At 37.7% G+C, this 22,703-nt stretch overlaps 1 protein-coding gene across 5 annotated transcripts in view; it reads left to right on the forward strand.

The window, feature by feature from the left end:
- RTN3 (reticulon 3) overlaps window positions 1-22,703 on the forward strand; it is a 60,076-nt gene that overhangs the window by 2,998 nt on the left and 34,375 nt on the right. The window contains exons 2-3 of one of the 5 annotated variants that reach the window (XM_043581489.1): window positions 9,426-9,482; window positions 19,837-22,194. The exons of 1 other annotated variant lie outside the window; for it this stretch is intronic. In XM_043581489.1, coding sequence (XP_043437424.1) covers window positions 9,426-9,482; window positions 19,837-22,194 — 2,415 coding nt within the window. Of the gene's footprint in view, window positions 1-9,425; window positions 9,483-15,807; window positions 15,827-19,836; window positions 22,195-22,703 lie in introns of those variants that run through there. 3 more of the 5 variants (XM_043581491.1, XM_043581490.1, XM_043581494.1) reach the window with 3 other exon arrangements.

The raw sequence follows: 22,703 nt of genomic DNA on the forward strand, positions 1-22,703 counted from the left end.
GCTTGACAGAGACTGCCCTTTATTATTGCTCTGAATATCATGATGCCAGAATAAAGCTACATTTCTTGTATCTGTTCATGGAAATTAACTCAAAGCAAAAACAGCTTGGACAGTTAAAAAAAAGTTTTTGCTTTAAATCCTTCTTTTCTCACTCGTGAAGCTTAGTTGTCCTGTGTACTTTTTATGGCATCACTTTCACAGTTTATTCTATTATGTCAATCAAATATAAGTATGTAATTTGTATTTTCCATCTTAACCCTTAGGAAGGAATCTACCTGTTTAACACTGACATTAACCGTATTATATTCATGTCACATTATCAGTGGCAGTATGACATGGTGATAAACATGCAGATTTGAGCTCCAAAGGCATATAGATTTCAAGCGTGATTCTGTCTTTTAATGGTTGTATGACCTTGTGCATATCCTGAGCCTCAGCAATATGACCTAGGCAAATTTGCTTTGTGCCCTGAAATCCTCACTTTCACTGAATAAGAGTACCTAATATTTGATTCATTTATTTGCAGGTTACAAACTGTTTGCACATAGATAAAAAATGTCAGTTGAATTTCAAGTGAGAAATCATCATCTTCCTCACCATGAAGGAAGATCTTACACCACTTTCCTCTTGGTGCAGCTTTTGACCCTTCACATTAATGTCTTCTAAGCTACCAGGCCTTTCACTCAGCCAGTCTGTTAAAAGGAAGGTGAGGGGCAGCCAAGGTGTTTTGTAGATAGCTTGGCATGACATCAGTATGCTTAAGTATTGGGGCGCCTGGCTGGCTCATTCAGAAGAGCATGCGACTCTTGAGCCCTACGTGAAGTGTAGAGATTACTTAAATAAAGCTTAAAAATATATGCTTAAGTATTTTCTGCAGCATTCTGACCATAAGTGTGTTACAATACACTGTCAGTGAAAGCAAGAAAGAGTACAGGAGACAGCAAGAATGGTCATGTCAGTATGGTTTACATTTGCCTATTGACTTGGATGGTTTTTATTCCCCAGAAATAAAATGTTTCTTTTAATACTGTTTTTCTTTTAGAGTCACATTCACAAATAGTTTAACCACTCTAATCTAGTCTCTCATGTGTGACAAGCATACCTTAACCCTAAATTGAAATTTCTAGATGATTGTTAATGAAATTGCTGGTAAGTACATCAGTGTTTTTACATTTTTATAATTTGAGATGGCCTAAAAACAAAATAAGATGAATACTATTGCTTTTATTGTATTTTGTGGTAAGGAAATTATATACTCATCCTGATCTAGGACTCACTGGTTTATTTTATTTTATTTTATTTGGGGGGAGGGGCTCACTTACCTCTTTAATCCTGTGTGTGTTTCAAGCACTTGTAAATGAAGTTTAGTAGTGAGGGAGTTGGTGACATGTCATTGAAGTTTAGGGAGAGTTAAGGTTTCCAGTTTTTTTGAGGCTGTTTGTTCTATAGAAAAGCACTTCCCTTTAGCAGGAATCCTAGAACTTAACCGTTTTTGTAATTCCAAGTGGAATTATAAAAGGCTCCAAATAAATGAATAATTACACATGTTTGTTGTATGTACTTAATAGTTTATGTTCAGCTTTACTGTTAATGATGAATTTTATAACTGCCTCCAAAACTTTATAGGCTTGTGAAAAATATGTTAATTTAATAGTAAAGCTTTTTAGATAAAAATTATCAAGTTGATATTATGTTTATATAATTATCTTATTCAGAAGCTGCCCAGGAAACTGACTTGACTTTTTACTCAGTTCATTTATTGCAGCTGTTAATTCTAGAATTATTTTTGGTCATTGAGTATGCCACAGATGTTTTGAAAAATTGTATATGCCACGTAAGTTTAGCTATAATCAGTATTGCTTGTGATTGCGTCATTGAAGTCTTTTGCTGCATTCTTGTGACTTATGTAAGACATTTTTACTCTGTGATAGTGCAGTTTCAGAGAGAATCCCTTTAAATACTGTATCAGATTGGTGTTTGCTTTATTAGGAAAGGGTGTGTCAGAAGGTAGCCTTCTCTTACGATTTTCTTTTTTAATTTCGAAGAAACATACTTACCTATTTTCTCCAATCAGCTGTTTTATTTCTCCCTGTAAGCATATCATCATAACCTAACCAGGAGAGGCGGTTGGAGCTTTCTGACACGTTCCTCATTGGCACCTTGCCCTTGAGGATATTGAAGGGTATCCTGGAAAACTTTTTTAGCAAAACTGATACAGATGCCCTTTTGTCCTGTTACCTGAAAGCATTTCAGCAATGCAGTGTCTTTTATATAGGAGATAGAAATATTTGATTTTTATATCTTATCTTTGTGTCTTGCTTTGTTGTGTAAGTTGTGCCCGTACATTAACTTAACAAATGTTTGAGCATATAGTAAAGCTCTTTGGGAGATAGGCAGGTAAAACAGATATCTATATCTCTGGAAGCTATATTCAATAAGAGAAAGACTTGTGTTATGTCTATCTATGACATAGATAGTGATATAAGCGTCATTTTACAGATGAGGAATCAGGCTTAGGGAGATTAAGTGACATGCCTAAACGTTTGTTGCTGTAAAGTTGAGGGTAGGATAAAACTAAGGGATCATTGAGGGTCCAATTCAGTTCTCTTTTGAATACACATACTGCCTCTCTTTAAAATTTGAAACAACCTGTGATAAAAATCTTTCAGTCACCCTCTTCACTTCAGTTATTGGTTGAACTTAAAAAGTTTAATTTCTGACTGTATGTTAAACTAACAAATTTAAATAAATAAATTCTTTAAAAATTTAATTTTTGATCCCATGCTTCCTAAGCCATGTGCCGTATTGCTCTGCTTTTCTATAGAAACTTCTGTTGTGCTCACTAGTTATTTTCCACATTTTAAATCCAATAGCCACTTCTTAGTCCTCATCTTAAATGCCCTATCAGCAGCTTCTGGTAAAATTGATCACTTGCTTCCTCTTTGAAATAATACTTTTCCTTTAGTCTTCCACGACACCACATGCTCTATCACTGGCTGCTCCTCCTTTGTGTCTTTTGCTAGTTCTTCTCCTCCTCCTTCACCTCTCCTTTTTTTTTTTTTTTTTTTTTTGAGATACAATTCACATAACATAAAAAGCACCATATTAAAATGTTTATATATATATATATATATATATATCCCCAAGGTTATGCAACTATCACCACTGTCTAGTTCCAGAACATTTTCATCACCCCCAAAAGAAACTCTGTACCTGTAGCAGTCACTCTCCATTTCTCCCTTCATTCCTTGGCAACCACTAATTATTGGGATTTCATATTGCTAATTCTTTTTTTGTCTCCCCAACGTCTAAAATTTAGAGTGTTCCAGGACTTACTTCTCAGAACTTTTCTCTGTGCTCTGGTCTCATTTATGAGAGCCATCTTGTGGTTTGTAATACCATCTATAAATTGGTGACTTCCAAATCTTTATCTTCAGTCTTCATGTCTATGGGCATCTCATACTTACTGTGTCTAAACTTGAACTCCTGATCTTTTATAAGTCTGTTCTTCTCACAGTCTTGTGCATCTCAGTAAACAGTCATTCTGTCCATATTTTGCCCAAATCAAGAAGCTTGAAGTCATCCTTGACTCCTTCCTTCATATAACATCAGCAAATCCTATTGATTCTATGCTCAGAACATATCCAGCGTCTAACCATTTTTCTCGACCTCCGTTGTTACCCTGGTCCAGGCTGCTATCATAGCTCCGCTGGATTATTGCATTTGCCTCCTAACTGGTCTTTATACTTTATCCCTTGCCTCTTTTCAGTCTGTATTCCATACAGCAGATGGTGTAAGCCTGTGAAAAACATAAGTCGGATCATGTCATTCATGGGCAAATGCTCCAGTAGCTTCTGATCACACTCAAGAGTCAATGCCGGTCTCACCCTCCCCCTTGCTCACCCAGCTTCAGCCACAGTAGCTTCCTTACTGTTCACACCAGGAACACTCCTCTACCTCAGAGTGTTATTTGCTGTTCACTCTGCCTAGGATGCTCTGCCCCCATATATCTTCACAGCTTTTCACTCCCTCACTTTCTTTAGGTCTTTGACCACCTTATCTAAATCGAACAAGAAAAAACACCTTATAGGGCTCCACTCCTTTGTATTTCTTACCATCTGTTATATCTGTCACAATCTTACTATATTTATATAGTATATGATCTGACTTACTTTCTTTATTGTCTGTCTTCTACACTAGATGCAAGTTCCATCAGAGTAGAGATTTTTGCTGTTTTATTCACTGCCTTTTTTTATTTATTTATTTATTTATTTAATTTTTTGAGAGAAAGAGAGGAGGGAGGGGCAGAGGGAGAGAGAGAATCCCAAGCAGGCTCTGCGCTGTCAGCACAGTGCCTGATGCAGGGCTCAATCTCACGAACCATGAGATCATGACCTGAGCCAAAATCAAGAGTCAGATGCTTAACCGACTGAGCCACCCAGGCGCCTCTTCACTGCTCTATTTCTTTTTTTTTTTTTAACGTTTATTTATTTTTGAGACAGAGAGCATGAATGGGGGGAGGGTCAGAGAGAGAGGGAGACACAGAATCCGAAGCGGGCTCCAGGCTCCAAGCTGTTAGCCCAGAGCCTGACACGGGGCTTGAACTCACGGACCATGAGATCATGACCTGAGCTGAAGTCGGACGCTTAACTGACTGAGCCACCCAGGTGCCCCATTCACTGCTCTATTTCTAATATCTGAGCAGGACCTGGTGCAAAGCAGGCCCTCAGATATTTTTGGATGAGCAACTAATCATTTTTGTTAAGCAACTAAAACTAGTCCTTGGTTTATAATAGGTGTTTAATAAATATTTATGAAATGAATGGTTGGAGACATTTTATTCCCAGAAAAACAGGCATATAAACAAAGTAGTGCATAAGCTTTCACAGAGTTCATGAACTGCTGTGAAATTGTTCATAAACCACAGATGAGGAATGTTTGGTTTTTGAAAATCAAATTAGGAGCTTTGCAAAAAACTTATTCCTGTGGAAATTGATACATTGACATAGGTGCTAAGAAGAGGGTTTTTATGTAAGCCCATAAAACTGTATCTGTAATAAATATATCTTGTGTTTAAGATTGGCTTCTTTACGTCTGGACTTGAGGTATTTTTCACTAATGGTTTTAATCCAGAAAAGTCTCTGTTTTGTAACCACCTGAATGCCACGTTTTGGTGTGTTAGACTCCATTTCGAATAAGGACTCAGTGGTAGGCTAGTCTGATGTGTCAGGATTTTTAAATATGTTAAAATAAGTCTAATTTCCATCTCATTCCTAAAAAAAATACGAGATTTTGATTCACTACATTGATCTTGAATACTATTTGGAGAAGGGTAAGACATTTCTAAAAGTAAATGTAGTGCTGTTTTAGAAATTGGGTCATTAAAATATTTGTAGCCAATTTCCTATTAACACAGTCCATTTAGTTTCTGTTAGACTTTCTATTATGTTTCTTTTGCAACAAGAGTTCTGATTGTTCTTCTCTTGGATTATATATACATTTATTCCATAAATGTACAAAGAAACCCAACTCTTTTAGTGTTCTAATAAAAGACTTAAAGTAGGAAGTGCTTAGTGACTTGGCTTCCAGAGAGTACAGTACGGAAGGATGGGGGAGAAGTACTACCTGGAGAAACCTGGCAAACTCCCTCAACCAAGGGATCAAGGTTAACATCTTCAGTGGTAAGTCATATTGAGATAGTATATACCCTTGATATGTTAGAAGGAGGACCCTTCACCTAGGTTGTAGTCTTCCCCAAAACCCAAAACTCCAGTCTAACCATGAGAAGAACATCTAAACATGAGACAAACCCAAATTGAGGGACATTCTGTAAAGTATCTGACAAATGCTCCCTCAAAACTGTCAAGACCATCAAAAGCAAGGAAAGCCTGAGAAATTGTCATAGTCTAAAAGAGACTAAGGAGACTTGATGACAAAATGTGATATGGTATCCTGGATGGGATTTTGGAACAGAAAAAGGGCTTTAGGGAAAAAGTAATGAAATGTATCAGTGTTCATTAATTGTACAAATGTACCACCATATTAACATAACTTGTTAACAATGGGAGAAAGTGAGCGCTGGATATAAAGCAATACTCTACCACCTTTGGGCCTTTTCTGTAAATCTAAAATTATTCTAAAATTAAAAGTTTGTTTTAAAGAAACCCTTAATCATGAAATCAGAATTGCTTTGGGAGAGGCAAGGAGGCCCACTTTCACTACTTCTCTTCAGTGATGCAGTAATAGAAAAAATATGAGGGAAAAATGGAATAAATTTTGGGGAAAAAATTGGTCTGCTTATCCCTGGAATTCTGATAGGAGAGAGGGCATTAGTTGGCTTAGTTTAGCATTTCTACTGAAATGATATGAGTTATCATCAGGAATTGTGGTCACGAGAAAGAATAGAAACCCTTTTCGAGGAGCCTACCTTTATAGGCAAACAGGAAAACTAAGTAATGAAAAGAATATTTAATTTTAACGTTAGAGAGAAAGATGTTTGAAAGAGCTGATGGATTTCTAATTTTCATTATATGAGTTTTAGATAAAGTTTCAAATACTACTTTTCCTTATGTATTGAAAGATGCCTTAATAACCGAACCTTGTTTCTCTGTGTAAAAATATAGTTTGTATTCTGCTGGTGTTGAAGGACAGCTGTCACTAAAATAAATAATTTGTTGGAATAATATTTTAATGGGGGTTAGTAAATTCAAACAGTGAGATTTATTTGGTTTATTTCCCCTCAATAATAAATGAAAACCGAAGTCTCATGTACAGTCCAAAGCACCTCTCTTCCTATTCCCTCTGCCCCCAACAGTATCTGGCACAGGCTTGACACAAATTTGAAAACCTACTCTAGTGTGCCCTTTTGCTCTCTTTGCACCTGTTTTTCCACTTCTCACCCACTCAGTATGCTGCTAGGGAGAGAAGGGTTAAAAGTTGGGGACAAGATCTTATTTTACTGGTCTGATGAAGTTTTAAAACATAAACTTGACTAGTAAATTTTTAGGTAACTAGCATATAAGATAGGTAATCTGACTGGTGGATAGAATTATATAAAAAGAAAGGCACAGACTTCCAGGAAAAGTGTGGATTTGAATACTGATTCTTGACACAAGCTTCAGGTTTTCATTTTTTTTTTTTTAAATCATAAGTGAGGTTTGTAACGATTTCATTTAATATGCATAGAAGTATTTAGTTCAGTGTCTATCAGCATTCAGGACTCAGTAAATGGAACAACCTGTTTTCAAAGTGGCATGATTTGTGTGTGTGTGTGTGGTAGTTTTGACAGTTGCAGATTAAAGTCTTACGAGGATTAAAAATCTAGTGGTGTGAAGACTAAAAAGATTATTCACTAAAATTTTATTGGAAGACCTGTTAGAGATCCCATTTGAGGTGTCCTTTTTCTCCTCTCAGGTTGCTTACCTGTTCCTTGTAAGGAGAGGGCAATTAGAAATTAGAAATTTAGAATTCTTGAAAAATGTATGTCTATAACAAAATTCAAGAAAAAAATACAAAGAAAATTAAAAACCAGTGAGTAGTACCATCCAGTTAACATTTTCATGTATATCTTTTCATATATGTATGAATATATGTATATATATGAATGGAATGTCATATGTATAAGAATTTGTATGTTAAAATTTTCCATTAGGAGGGGATGTTAGGTAGAGGTAGATAGGCAAGTTCACAGGATCTGTTTTGGCAAATTGTTACTGGTTATCTGTGTTTTGTATCAGAGTAGATGTGATGCATAAGAATTTGTGTGTTAAAATTTTCCATAGGAGGGGGTGTTAGGTGGAGGTGGATGGGTAAATTCATAGGATCATTTTTGGCATTGGGCTTTTTCAGCATTTGGTTTTTGCTTATTCAAATTTAAACTCATCATCTGGTGGAGATTTAATGTTGAAGGTAAATGCATATAGGGATGAACCCATCTGGAAACATTAAAGAAACCTATAGAAATGCTTGCTTTAAAACGAAGAGAGATGGGGTTCCTGGCTGGCTCAGTTGGAGGAGTGTACAACTCTTGATCTCAGGGTTGTGAGTTTGAGCCCCGCGTTGGGAGTAGAGATTACTAAAATAAATAACGGAAAACAGTTTTTCATTTGTAGTGGCAAATGTGGTGTTTTATCTTAAGATGATTAAAAAGCAATGAATTTTAAAAGTCTGGTCTTGAGTTACTGAATTACTGCTACTTGTCCACTAAACTGTCTTGGTGTTATGTTCTCCATATTTGTTGACTAAGTACTTACAATATAGCTATAGCCCAGTCCTTTAAAGCAGTCTCCCCCATTTTATTTCTAATGTTTGTAAAAACATGTTTATAATTGCAAGGAAAAAAGGAGGTAACAAGTAAAGGCCAGTATGTTTAGGGGCATTTGGGGGGAGGTTGCTTTTCCCATGCTATTTTTATTAATTTTTTTTCTGTATTTACTGAAAAGATAATTTATATGCTTTGGTTTGTTTGTTTGTTTTTAAAGGGCCAAAGGTTGTCGTTAGAAGCAAATCTCCCCCACCTCAAACCTTAAAGTCCCTTTTGCTAGTCCCCTTTGTTGCCAGTTAACAAACGGGGGCATATGTATATATCTCTGCCCTTTGCTTTTTCATCAACTGTATCAACATACATAGCTGTGCCTTTATTCTTTTTCATAGCAGCAAGTATTCCATTGTTTGGATGTAACTAGTTTTCTGTTGGTGGTCATTTTGATGATTCCTAATATTTATGACCACTGCTTTTATAAATATTCTTATAAACATGTTTTTATACTCTGTGACAATATTTTATGTTATATTCCTAGAAGTATAACTGGCCAAATTCAAAAGAATATTGGTGGTTGGTGGGGATAGTACGTGCATTTAAAATTCTGATAAATGTTGCCAAATTTAGAGGAGTATAATTTTAGAAGGTGGAAGGTTTCTCATGTAGTCCTGTTTGCCTAGTGGATTATTTGTGATTTTTTTTAACGTAATCAGGGTCCACTTTGCATATTTGCCAAGTATATAACTTTAAATGCTCATATTAGTGACTAACTCTTCGAATGCAGTTGAAAATAGTTAAAAGGAAATATCAATTAGTACTAAGATTCTTATTTTTTCTTTCCCAAAAAGACTTGCAGGGGAGTATCATCTTTCTTGAGGTTATATTTGTTTTAAAATGCTAGGGGTTCCTCTTTTCGTTCTCTGAGGGTGAGAATATTTGATCCAAAAAATTAAATTAACTTTTAGAAATGCATCTTGAAAATGAAATAAGGTTTTGCTGCCAGGTGAGTGAAAACAGTAAATGGAAGTAAAGATTTGAGTTTTCCCATCTTGCTCAAACCCAATGAAATTATGATGCTTGGCCAAAAAAAAAAAAAAAAAGGAGAGTTGAAGTTAAAATTCCTGTGTGAGGTTGTCAAATTCTCACGCTGTATATTTTCTTTCAGATTCCTTTGTTTCTTCCTCTTCCTCTCAGCCTGTATCTCTATTTTCGACCTCACAAGGCAAGTCTGTCATTTTTTTGTGTGCATTTATAAAAGAAAAATGTTGAGAAAGAGGCTGTAACTGGGGATATGAGGCACAAGTTTTCTATTGCTCCCAAATCCCTTGAAATAAAATCTGTAAACCAATTCTTCATATTTAGCAGTTTGCATTGGATTTCCTATAAAGGTTAATAGATTAAGGCTAGGTAGGTGGACTCTTTTAACAGAGCAAAAGCTTTAGGTATAGTTTTGAGCATTTCTTAAAGGTTATAAACTCGGCCACAGAATTTAGAGCAGACAGAATTGTGGCTCAGAAAACAACTCACTGCAGGATGCATTTAACTTACTGATTTGCAGTTATGTAACTGGTTTAGAGAGGTAGTAGATTTGGAAAGACAGTATAAAAGTGTGCTTCTGCTGAACTGCTAATCCATCAACCTAGCTAGAGTACTTTAGTGTGAATTTATCTGAGATTTGTCCCAAGAGCTAGGCTCGTACCAAATTGCCTAGGGACATTGAACAAGTCAGTTGACTTTTTGAAAAGCAAGGCTTGTTTTCCTAGGGATTGTGGGGTTGCTTGTTTGTTTAATTTCCTAGCCAGTGAAGAAGGGAATTGGAGTGTGATAGCTGTATGTGGGGGTAGCACTACCAAGAATCTGCAAGGGAGAGCACATTTGCACTGATAATAAAGTACAGTTTCATTTCTGTGGTTGTACTTGACCTAAAATATAGGTCAATGGAAAACCCTTATTTTAAAAAAAGGTAATTAAACTCACTAGATAGGTCTGAGAAGCCCTGTGCAAACAGATTATTGTCCCTGCTGGAATTGTCCCATCTGTAGATGCAAAGTGTGACTGCTGGTTTGGTAGGAAGACTTTGACCTTATAAGAATAAAAATATAATGGGATAAAGTGAACAAGTATATTTTTTCAGGGGTTTAATCTGCTTCTTAGAAAGCATGGTAAATAATTTATTGCTTTTAATTCAGACTGATAATATTAGATCCCCCCCCAGCCCCTTTGTAATGTGTCTCATTGTGTGAATTTGGGTATCTTGGGGTCAAATCATGACCTCTAAAATTAAGCATTTATATGGGCCGCCTGGGTGGCTCAGTCAGTTGAGCGTCCGACTTTAGCTCAGGTCATGATCTCACAGCTTGTGAGTTCGAGCCCCGCATCAGGTTCTGTGCTGACAGCTCAGAGCCTGGAGCCTGCTTCAGATTCTGTGCCTCCCTCTCTCTCTGCCCCAACCCACTCACATTATGTCTCTGTTTCTTTCAAAAATAAATAAACATTAAACAACATTTTTTTAATTAAGCATTTATATTAAAAAATAGATATTTTGTGAATACTAGAAAATAACTGAAATCTACAAAGAGACTCAACATCTGGAGCCCAACCAAATGATATTTTTAATTTTTTTCTTTATGAGAAATTTAATAATTTAGGCAAGTAGGTGTTACATGTATTCTACTCTGGAAGATAAACTGGTAAAAATATCATAGTGTAAATGGGACAAATCATTACATTCTCTCTGTTGTAAATATTTGAGATCTTTTAAAAATAAATTCTTCATGCTTATAACTTTTAGTCACTTTTTTCAAAAAGGGGATCATTGATATCCTGATATCGTAAATAGTGTAACAGTGTAAGCCAAGCACAACATCCCTAACATATGGAATGTTGACAAGATAAGTGTCATAGCTTCAAAAATTATTTTAGGTCCTGTTAGGAAAAATACACATACATTCAAGTAGAATGGAGGTAAATAAAGGATTTTGTTAATTAAAAACTAAGGTTTAAGTAGACTTCAGTGGCATAGTGAGTTTGTAAAAGAAAATAGACTTGCCATTTTTCCTTCTTGCTTATAGCTATTTTGACCAGTGCAGATTTAGGATAATGTTATTGTTAAAAAGGGTATCATAAAGTGGCAGTTTTGGGTTTTTTTTTTAAGCTTATTTACTTATTTTGAGGGGGGTGGGGAGTAGCAGAGAGAGAATCCCAAGCAGACTTGTGCTGTCAGCACAGAGCCCAACACAGAGCTTGATCCCACAAAATCAAGAGTCGGACACTTAGCCAACTGAGCCTCCCAGGTGCCCAGTAGAGTAACAGTTTAAAAAGCTGTACCCCTGAAGGTCCCAGGAACGGAGGCTCAGCAGACTGAGCCACCCAGGTGCCCCTCCATTTCTTTTTAAATAAACTGTACTCCTGAGTTGGTCCTTTGTAGTCTTCTTCTTCTTGATTCCCTTTTTCTCATCAATACAGTCTAACCTGTATTAGTACTAACATTTTTCTCTTGCAAAAACAAACCAAAAAAAACCAAAACAACAACAAAAAAAACCACCACGTAATGGAAAAGTAACCCAATTGGTGTTCTACTTCATTGTCAAGTCTAGAGATCAGCCTGCTGTTTGAGGAAACACCTTGGCAAGTAATTAGGTATATTCCAGAATAGCCAAGAATGGTAGCTTCTAGAATGCCTTAATAAAAATGAGGAAAGAGGATGTTGATGTCCTTGATTAACTGGCTTAAAAACCCTGGGGAGAATAGCTGAGACCAGTCTGGCCCAACGCAGGACTTTCAGAGTGACTGCTGCTACCACCAGGAACCTTGAGGGGCACCTGGGTGGCTCAGCCGGTTAAGTGTCCAACTTCAGTTCAGGTCATGATCTCATGGTTTTGTGAGTTTGAGCCCCACAATGGGCTCTGTGCTGACAGCTCAGAGCCTGGGGCCTGCTTTGGATTCTCTGTCTCTCTGTCTGTCTCTGTCTCTCTCTGTCTCTCTCTGTCTCTGTCCCTCCTCTGCTCATGGCTCTCTATCTCTCTCTCAAAAGAAATAAATCATTGGGGCGCCTGGGTGGCGCAGTCAGTTAAGCGTCCGACGTCAGCCAGGTCACGATCTCGCGGTCCGTGAGTTCGAGCCCCGCGTCAGGCTCTGGGCTGATGGCTCGGAGCCTGGAGCCTGTTTCCGATTCTGTGTCTCCCTCTCTCTCTGCCCCTCCCCCATTCATGCTCTGTCTCTCTCTGTCCCAAAAATAAATAAAAAACGTTGAAAAAAAAATTAAAAAAAAAGAAAGAAAGAAATCATTAAAAAAAAAAAAAAGAGGAACCTTAAGTCCATCACTGGCATCAACGCAACTAACTAATCTGTCTCTGGCTTCCATAGCCCTTGACCATTTATTTAGTCTTGGAGAATTGTGTCTCACTTTTATGTATCTAAACCATATTAAGCAATATGTAGCAGTTATTGAGTAGGACGTTTTCATATTTAAGAATGACATCTTCAGTCCTAAAATAGTTATCATTATTGGCCTTCAGGGCTATCCCATTTACAAAAAACTGCCATTAATTTGGACTGAATAAAGGAAGGACAGAAAATAAAATTACATAATACTTATAAAATTATATAATGTTTATAAAATTGTACTACTTTGAAGTATACAACTATTTAAATTAGCAAAGTAAACTTTTTGACAGCTATTAAATACATTTGTAATGACAATAGAATACTCCATTTCTTTTTATTTATTTATTTTTTAAGTTCATTTACTTGGGGGGGAGGGGCGGAGAGAGAGAATCTGAAGCAGCCTCTGCACTGTCAGCACAAAGCCTGATGTGGGGCTCGAGCTCACAAACCAGCGAGATCATGACCTGAGCCGAAACCAAGAGTCAGACGCTCAGCTGACTGAGCCACCTAGGCGCCCCTCCGTTTCTTTTTAAATAAACTGTACTCCTGAGTTCGTCCTTTGTAGTCTTTTTCTTATAGATTCCTTTTTTCTCATCAAGCAGAATTTAATTTCAGCCTAATCCCTGAGTATTTCAAAATAAGGGAATACATTTTCACGGTGTTTTCCTGACTGTAAATAAGGATACCAACAGAGGTATAGACGTAGGATGTGGCTCGTTTTTATTGAGCTTTTACCTTGTTCAATACTTGATGAGAACCATCTCATTTACTCCTCACAGCCAGTTTTATGGAGGAAAAGGCACTGCTAGCTCTTTTACCAGATGAGAACACTGGGTTTAAAATGGTGCAATAACTTGCTCAAGATCACAGAGTGACAGACAGATGGAGAACTCCAAAGTCCATGCCCATAAACACTGCCTATGGTAAAGTCTATTAGTCGCAGTTTAGGGTTTGCGGATATTTTTTAGAGGTGTCATTTTCAGGTTGATGTTACAGTCATGAGAGCAGGGGAAGAGGCAGAAATTACTATTTGAACCATATTACCGCTGTTAGTGATATAATTTAGTATCGTTGGGGATATGTGCTCCCTCCGTCAGCACAAAATCAAACTGAAATTTGGTTTCTACTTTTGAAACCTTTGATAAGAGTGGAGGCTGGAAAATACTCTGGTTTTCTTTAGAAAACATGGAAGAAAAGTAGGTGAAAATAAGATGGGAAAGAGAGGAACCACCTACCCTGGAGAGCTGGGAGCACATTTGCAGTAATGAACATTTGCATTCAATTTGAGTAATGCAGTAGGCATCTGGAATAGGAAGTTAAACACTGAACTTTGGGGCAAGTGTTGAGGGAAGAAATTTGCCAGTTACAGCCTTTTTTTTAACAAAACCAAAACATTTTTCTTTGTACAAAAGAGACTTTTTGTTTAGGATCTAGCTTGGCTGCAAAGTGTCTGCTGGCTAACTTCCTATTTTGATGCTGTGGCTGAAAGTTGCTGATACTGTTTTGCACGAGAATTTGTCTTTTCCTGTTTTGTGAACATGAGAAAATTCAAGTGTAGGAAAACCTATACCTGAATATTTCAAGCCTCCTTTGTATGAATATGCATAGTATTTCTTCACTGATGTGTATGGTTTTCCATGTTCCAGCTATCCTTTTAATTAAAAGTAATAAATTTCCTTAGTGAGGACGAGGGGGTGGGGGGAGTAACCAGACAGTAACTATAATGATTCTAAGCTATTCACTCTTTTTAGGAAGAACTCTGATGACATTATTGTTTACTTGTTTCCTAGATCACAATGTTTTCAGTAGTTAAGTTACCAACACCTAAATACAAATACTAAATCTTTTTTGAAAAGGCAGTTTGGGGAATAAAAGTAAAGAGGAGCTGTTTTGAAGGATAAACAACACATGAAGGGCCTTTTTCAATTCCAGTGCATTTACTTGGTGTGAACAGGGTGCTTACTTGGAAGTTGATTTTTCATTCTGCCATTTTTAACTCCCCTCCTTGTTCTGTGAGGTAAAATACTGTAGGCATAGGAGAGAGGAACTTCTTCCAGAACTCCCACACCAAAGTCTCTAGTCAAATGGAGCTTTTGCCTTATTCAGCCAAAATTTCGAGTTCCTATACTTTGAAATTAGTAGGTGGAAGCATTTAAAGCAGGCACAAAGGACCACCCTTGCCCCCCACTGACGTGTAAGCTGTGCTTCTGGACGAGGACCATCCAGGGGCAAAGAGTGAGAGAGAAGTGTCAGGCTCATCTCCTGTGGGATTTTTACAGGATGGGAGTTGTAAAGTGCAGGCAGGCCGTGGGTTTCAAACCAGGTTCATTACCTAGGACACTTGTAATGCAGATTGTGTCCATCTCAGGAAATGCTGAGTCAGTAAGTCAGAGATCACACATGAAGTACTAGCAGTTCTAAAATTTGAAAGCGATTGCCAAAGATGGTGTCAAACCGTGTTTTTGGGCCAGGTTGTTGTACTTCAGCTAGTTGCACATTGAACTAAAATATACTTTGACCTTGATGGTGGTAAAATGGGACAAGTTCTGTTTTCTTTCAACATTGGCTTCAAATTTTTTCTGTATTGGGCTGTCTTAAATGTCTTTACCTACACAGAACCTAGCATGATTCTTGGAATGCCGCAGGCATTTGTTGAGTAATAACTGATTGAGAAGTTGCCTCACTCAGATTTTTGAAATAGATCAAAGCTCCTTAGTAATTACTTCCTTTTAGTTGAGAATGGTAGGAGGGGAAGTGTCTAAAACTCTGAGTTTTCTCTGTGTTACATACTCTCCCCTATCAAAAAGGCATATGATGTGGAGTCTCTATGTCAGGAGAATTTTTTTCGAGAATGTGGAGGTGTTAGGGGATGTTTACCGAGGGTTCATTAAGTGCCGGATGTGTTCTAAACTCTTCTCACATATTAACTCATTGAACCTTCACAGCAGTTCTCAAGTTAGGTGCTTTAGTATCCCCGTTTTTTTAGATGAGAGTAAGCAACTTGCCAAGACCATGCGATTAGTAAATGTGATAAGATGATTTTGCATCTTTTAATAGGAATTTGTGGTCTGGGAGAGGTCTAGAAGTTTAGACTATGACTGCCAACTTAATTTCCTAGTCTTTTTCAGGTAATACACTTAAATGGAGACCTTTAAATATTTAGAGCTTAAGAAGATATGGGTAAGCAAAGAACTCAGTACTGGATAAATTTGGGAACATTCTCATGATCATCATGGGCTTATATTTTTCACTTAACATACATAATTCCCTTTTTAACAAAGCTGTTAAGTGTATAACCCCTTTGTTAATAACCCCTTATTTTTAACTAATCAGAACTCTTGAAAATGAATATGCACGTTAAATCCTATAATAGAAAATAAATGAGCAAATATTCACAATGAGGAAATTTTTTTTGACAGACAGTGGTTTTGAGTAATGTTGTAAGTCTTGTAATACACGTGAAGGGTTGGATCTTCTGAAAAAGGAAAGGGAGTGGACATTTCCTGAAATGTAAGAGGCTCCCAAGTTATTCTATCCGGCAGTTTTATAGTATATAGTATTTTAAAAACTAACAAACTTCAAACTCCCTGGCGTTTCCTGCTGTTTTGCAGGCTTGGACAACACCAGTGACTATTAAGTGCCATACTCACTAATTGGAAGAGTCCTTGCTTATGGGAGCTGTTCTAAAAAAAGGCTTATTAGTAGATGCTGGTCTTCATTCTGTTTAATTTTTTCATGCCTTTATAAACTCTTCACTTCCAGCCCAGTTTTTTCCATTGTCTTGGTACAAGTCAGCTGTGTCCAAGTTTGTTAGGGTTTCAACTAGCCAAAAAACTTCTTTTCATTTGCTGAAATTCTAAACATGATAATTAAAGCACAGGTGAGGGTCTAACTTACTTTACTGCGTGTGGGAAAGCCTGATTGCTGATGCCGAGAGCTAGCGCCTGTGTCACAGCCTTTGCGCGATTACTGCAGCATTGAGCTCTTTCTCTTTGCCCCCCAAGGCTAACCTCCCAGAAAGCACTCTCCACCCCATATAGTAAGTCACAGAATTACTAGGAACACAACTAAAGTTATTTTTGTGTGCATAAGAGTGACGTCATATGAGTCTTCATTAAAGAATATTGGAAGTTTATTTATTGCAGGACTTGCTGGTATTCTGAGAACGATTTCTAATGTAATCGTCTAGCTTTACCTCAGATTATTGTGTATTTAACTTGAAACTTTTAGAATATTAAGAGTTCAAAGAAGATAAACAAGGCTTGGAAAACTGACAAGTGTGTGTCCTGACAAAGCATGTTAGAACAGTTCCAACATGCTTTTTCCCACTAATGTGCACATTCTCTGATTACCAATCAGTGTAGGTTGCTTTCTTTTTCATTTCTTCAAGCCCACTACCACCACATCATCATTTTACTTGTTGATTTTGCTTGCTGTCTGTCTCCCGCTCTGTGCTGTGAGCACCACAAAGGCAAGGATTTTTTTGTTTTGTTCACTGCTTTTAATCTAGTTTCTTTTTTTGTTTGTTTGTTTTTGTTTTCGTTTTTGTTTTTGTTTTTTTTGCTTAATGTTTGTTTCTTTTGAGAGAGAGCACGTGCATGAGTGGGGGAGAGGGAGAGAGAATCCCAAGCAGACTCCAAGCTATCGGAGCCACTCTATACGACACAGGGCCCAATCCCAGGAACTGTGAGATCATGACCTGAGCTGACATCAAGAGCCAGACACTTAACTGACAGAGCCACCCAGGAGCCTCTTAGTCTAGTTAAAGCAGTGTCTGGCACATGATAGGTACTTAGTAAATATTTGTGGAATTATTACTAATTCTTTTTGTCCATTTTTGTCTATAAGATGGTTGGTCTGAGTAATCTGATAGTGCAGTCTCTATAAATCATGTAAGCTGAGCATTCCCTGTAAGGTGGATTCAGTTTTGATCATGTCAAAGTTCCACTCATGTTTGAAGGGAGGGGTTCCCAAACAGTTTTACCTAATCCAGATTTAATCCATTGAGCATTGAACTGGTAGAAACAGTAACCAGTAAGTTCAATAACAATACATAGCTCAGATCATGGAATGTTTCTGATTTAAGTGTAGCCTATAAATGAACTACTAAAAATGTAGTTCTTTAAATTGCAGGGTTTTGAACCTTTTTTTTTTTAATGTTAATTTTTTGAGAGAGAGTGATCAGGGAGGGGCGGGGGGCAGGGGGAAGAGGATCCAAAGCAGGCTCTGTGCTGACAGCAGCGAGCCCAACACGGGGCTTGAAATCAACCAACTGTGAGATCATGACCTGAGCCAAAGTCAGATGCTCAACTGAGTCACCCAGAGGTCCCAGGTTTTGAACCTTTTAACCTATAATGCTGAGCTTCATTTATATTGTTCCCTTAATTTGGTCTTGTTGAGTACTATATAATATTATATCATAGTGTATAATGATAGATGCAAACCATCTCTGTCTACTACATTAGAAGTAAATGTGCATTCACCTTCAAATATTTTCTCTCTCACTAGTACAGTCTGTACCACCAAACTTTATTATTCCTCAGTTTACAAAGACTTTTTCCTCAATACCCAGATTCCAGTTAAACTATTTTAAAAGGTCAGATCCTATTACATGAAATTTCAGTGATGCATTGATGTGGAGGAACTTTATCATCTGGCATTTGGAAACATTTTTATAATAGTGGAATTTTATTTATTGCAGTAAGATATTTAATTTAATTTTCAATCTTACATTTTGAATAAAGTTACAATTTTGCTTTCGTCAAGTATTCAGCTCCTCACATGAAAAAAAAAAAAATACAAGCTGAATAAAAGTAATCCCAAAGGTTTTTCTTTTTCACATCTTCACAATTACTCATTCACACTCAAGGTGTTGCTGTCCTGGACCTGCTTAGCTCTCATCTGACCAAACTGAATCTTTGATTCACTCATTTGGAACTATTTATTTAAGACCTACTTTTGTTCCAGCTGCAGAGGTAACAACATGCACGAAAGACAGCACCTGCCCTTGGGATCGTTGTTTTGATCTTTTCTCAAGTAAAAAACTTCCTAGATTGGAAAGTTGGAAAACAATGTGATAAATCACTGGCTACTGTGGTATTAAGAACTGATAAGACTTAATGTATTACTTTCAGAAGGATATTTTCTGTTTTAAAAGGATTTCTGGAGTTAATTCTTCCTAACCAAAAGACAAACCTCACTGATTCACACAGTTCAGTGTTGGTTAAATTGGCAAGTTGATGCAAGAGATTTTGAAGTCAGCCATCCTTTTCATACTCTTTAGTTTAAAATGAATGAGGCCATCTGGGGCTCTTGGGTGCTCAGTCAGTTAATTGTCCAACTTAGGCTCAGGTCACGATCACAGTTTGTGAGTTTGAGTCCCGCGTAGGGCTGTGTGCTGATAGCTCAGAACCTAGAGCCTGCTTCAGATTCTGTAGTCTCTCTCTCTCTCTGTCCCTCCCCTGCTCACGCTCTCCCTGTCTCTCTCTCTGTCTCTCTGTCTCTCTCGGTCTCTCTCTCAACAGTAAATAAACATTAAAAAAAAAATTTTTTTTTAAGGAGGCCATCTGTACCTGAGGCCAATCTTCCCTAGGATAGAATACAATAATTCTAGTCTGATTCTTAGACCTGGGAGGAATCTGCTATGTCTCCTGAGAATCAAAAGAACTGTAGTCGCTTTTTTTTTTTTCCATCTCAAATTGTTGGACTGTAACAGTGGATTTGTAGAAGCTGTGTGTACTGAAATATGCAGCTTACAGATGAGAGCATATTAGTGCTTCATAATAGTGAGTTGTTTTATATGGATTACATTGAGTAGCTCTACCAAAAAAACAAAGGAAGGAACCTTCCCAGACTTTCCAATCTTTTTATACTTCTTTATCCTTTGCGTTTACAATGGAAAAAGTAGACTGAAAAATATGTCATGAAATTTTGTCATTTGCAATTTGTAGCATGATACAGCTTTTCTGTTTGACTGTTGGCAATTTTATGCATGTTTTATAGGATTACTGTTGGTACTTGTTTTGTTACATATTTACGTGTGTTGTGTGCGTGTATGTGTATATGTATATATACATCCTGTGTGTATATATATGTAACTTGACAAATGAAAAGCATGCTGCTTGGCCTGAGTAGTTAATGTGTAATTGTGCCTGGTAAACAAACTTTTTTCTTTCAAATTCTGACCATAGAGGGATTGAGCTCTCTTTGCTCTGGTGAGCCACCTTCAGAAATTATGACTTCCTCTTTTTCATCTTCTGAAATGCATAACAATGACCTTACAATACTACACGGAGAAAAAAGCAAAGTGTCAGGCAGCCAGCCTATTTTAGCCAAAGAAGGAAAAGACTCCTTGGCTCTCCTAGATGTGAAAAAGATGGAAAAGCCTCAAGAGACCAGTAGAGACCTAGCATACTCCCCAGATTCTGTGGCAGAAGTTGTTCAGTGTAACCGTCCTTTCATTCCGGCCAATTTCCCAGATCGTCCTGCTTTTCTCTCAAAGGAAATGAGTCTACTGGAACAGCAAATAAATAAAGATCAAGAGTCCAAGAACCCAAACGAGGTACCAAGTACAGACGGTAAAACTGAATTGGATGCTGATGACAAGTTCACTTTGCTGACAGCTCAGAAACCACTGACCCAGCAGTCTAAGGCAGAAGGCATTTGTAAATATTCCTTGTCCCCATCTGAAGTTTCAGGAGGTGGTATTATTGAAAAGGATTCCCCTGAGTCACCATTTGAAGTAATTATTGACAAAGAAGCATTTGACAAAGAATTTAAAGATGTATATAAGGAGAGCACAAATGATTTTGGTAGCTGGGCAATGAACACTGATAAAGAAACATCTGCAGACATTTTAGAGTCTAATGACAAAGTATTTCCACTGAGAAGTAAAGAGGCAGGGCGTTACCCAACCTCTGCATTGCTCACTAGACAGTTTTCACACACAACCGCAGCACTGGAAGAAGTGTCTAGATGTGTGAATGATATGCATAACTTTACTAATGAAATACTGACTTGGGATTTGGTTCCCCAAGCAAAAGAAGAGAGCTGTAAGTCTGACTACATCACAAAAACCACAGGACTTGACATGAGTGAATATAAATCAGAAATCCCAGTTGTAAATCTTAAAACTAACACTCACCAGAAAATTCCTATACGTTCTATTAATGGGAACACTCCCATCACTAAATCAGCAGGTCATTGGGCACAGGAATCCCTCCCACAAGAAAATGCTAACATTGACAAACCTGTACCGGATTGTCTCAATTCCACAAAGGAAGTCAGTATCAAAGGTGTGGGAGGCCATGCGCAGAAACAAGATAACACAGTTGCAGAGTTCCCTGGATCTCCATTTGACAAAGGTGTCTCTCGGGGTTCTGGAGTGGCCACCGTGAAAGTGGTTTTACCTGATGGCCACCTGAAAGATGAAATGAACTGGCAGAGCGCTGTGTTAGGAGAAGTGACAGAAGCTGATAGTTCTGGTGAGTCTGATGACACAGTAATAGAGGACATCACAACCAGTGTTTCATTTGAAGGTAAAAAAATTCAGGCTGAAAAACCTGTTTCCATTCCAAGTGCTATTGTAAAAAGAGATGAAAGAGAAATTGAAGAGGCTTTCAATTGCAATAGGGAAAACAAAACATGTGAAACCTTTGAAGGGCCAGTCAGTGACCCTGAGGCAGCACACGTTCAGCCTGATATTCCCGAAAGGAGTCCAGTGGGCGAGGCAGCATGTTCACAAGTACATGATCTGAAGATCATGTCAGAAGGTGTGCAGCAGTCAGGTAGTATGAGTGAAGCTGCTGCTGAAAAACATGTTGCAACTGAGAACCCAACGCATCCTTCAGCTGGATCTGCAGGTGTTCTTCATGAGACAGAATTCTCACTAAATGTGACAACCTCTGCCTATTTGGAGTCATTACATGAAAAAAATGTTGAAGATGTAGATGATTCTTCCCCAGAGGACCTGATAGCGGCCTTTACAGAAACCAGAGAGAAAGGAATCATAGGTAAAGGTGAAGGGAATGCCTTTGACGCAACATCAGAGAAGACTAGGGACTTTAAAACAAGTCTTGCTGTGGAAGTCTTGCATGAAAGTGAGTCAGGTGGTTCTGAAATTAAAGACCGAAGAAGCGAACACATAGAACAAAGCAAAGAAACAAATGGAAGTGAGATTCTGGATGTTTTCCCTGCCCGAGGTACTCCAGTGGCATCTCTTGATTTAGAACAGGAAGAGCTCACAATCAAAGCCCTTAAAGAATTGAGTGAAAGGAGGACTGAGAAGTCAGCTTCTGTACAGGGTGATGTAGAATCTCCTCCTGAAGAAACACTCGAGCACACTTTCACATGTGCTCCAGAATCCTCTTGGCTTCAGAGAGCGTATGGTGTCCTAGAACACACAGAAGTTAACACTGGATCTGATCTTGGGATTTCCAAGAAGCCCACAATTGTCACAGAAACTACTAGGGTAGATATTATACCGAGCCTTAGTAAGACTGAAGTGGTAAACAAGCAAGTCCTAGCAAGACTTCTGACGGACTTCTCAGGTAATCATTTACATTAGAAATACTGCATGTGATTACTTCTGCTGTGATTGATTATTTAATAGAATGCCATTTTTCTAAGTCTCTGATTTTATATCACCAAAATTATGGCAAGAATAAAAACACATTGTATAGTGGAGAAAGGTACATTTTTTTCATGGTTGCTTGATTTGGTTTTCTTCTACAGATATTTCCCAAATCAGAACACTTGTTAAAATTAATATTCTCCTTAAAACATTTTTTTATGCTCCAATTGTTTCAAGGTTCTCCTTTCCCTATAGGTTGGCCCTAGGGCAGTTGCTGCATTTAAGGATGTCATTAGGCATATATTTATTTACTAAGCTTTTTTTTTTTTTAATAATTTTTAAAACTTTTTTATTTTAGAGAGAGAACAAGCACAAGCAGGGGAGAGGGGCAGAGGGAGAGAGAGAGAGAATCCCAAGGAGGCCCCACACTCAGCACAGAGCCTGATGCAGGGCTTGATCCCATACTCTGTGATCATGACCTGAACT

Source organism: Prionailurus bengalensis, chromosome D1 (assembly GCF_016509475.1).
Source record: "Prionailurus bengalensis isolate Pbe53 chromosome D1, Fcat_Pben_1.1_paternal_pri, whole genome shotgun sequence".
Lineage (NCBI taxonomy): Eukaryota > Metazoa > Chordata > Mammalia > Carnivora > Felidae > Prionailurus > Prionailurus bengalensis.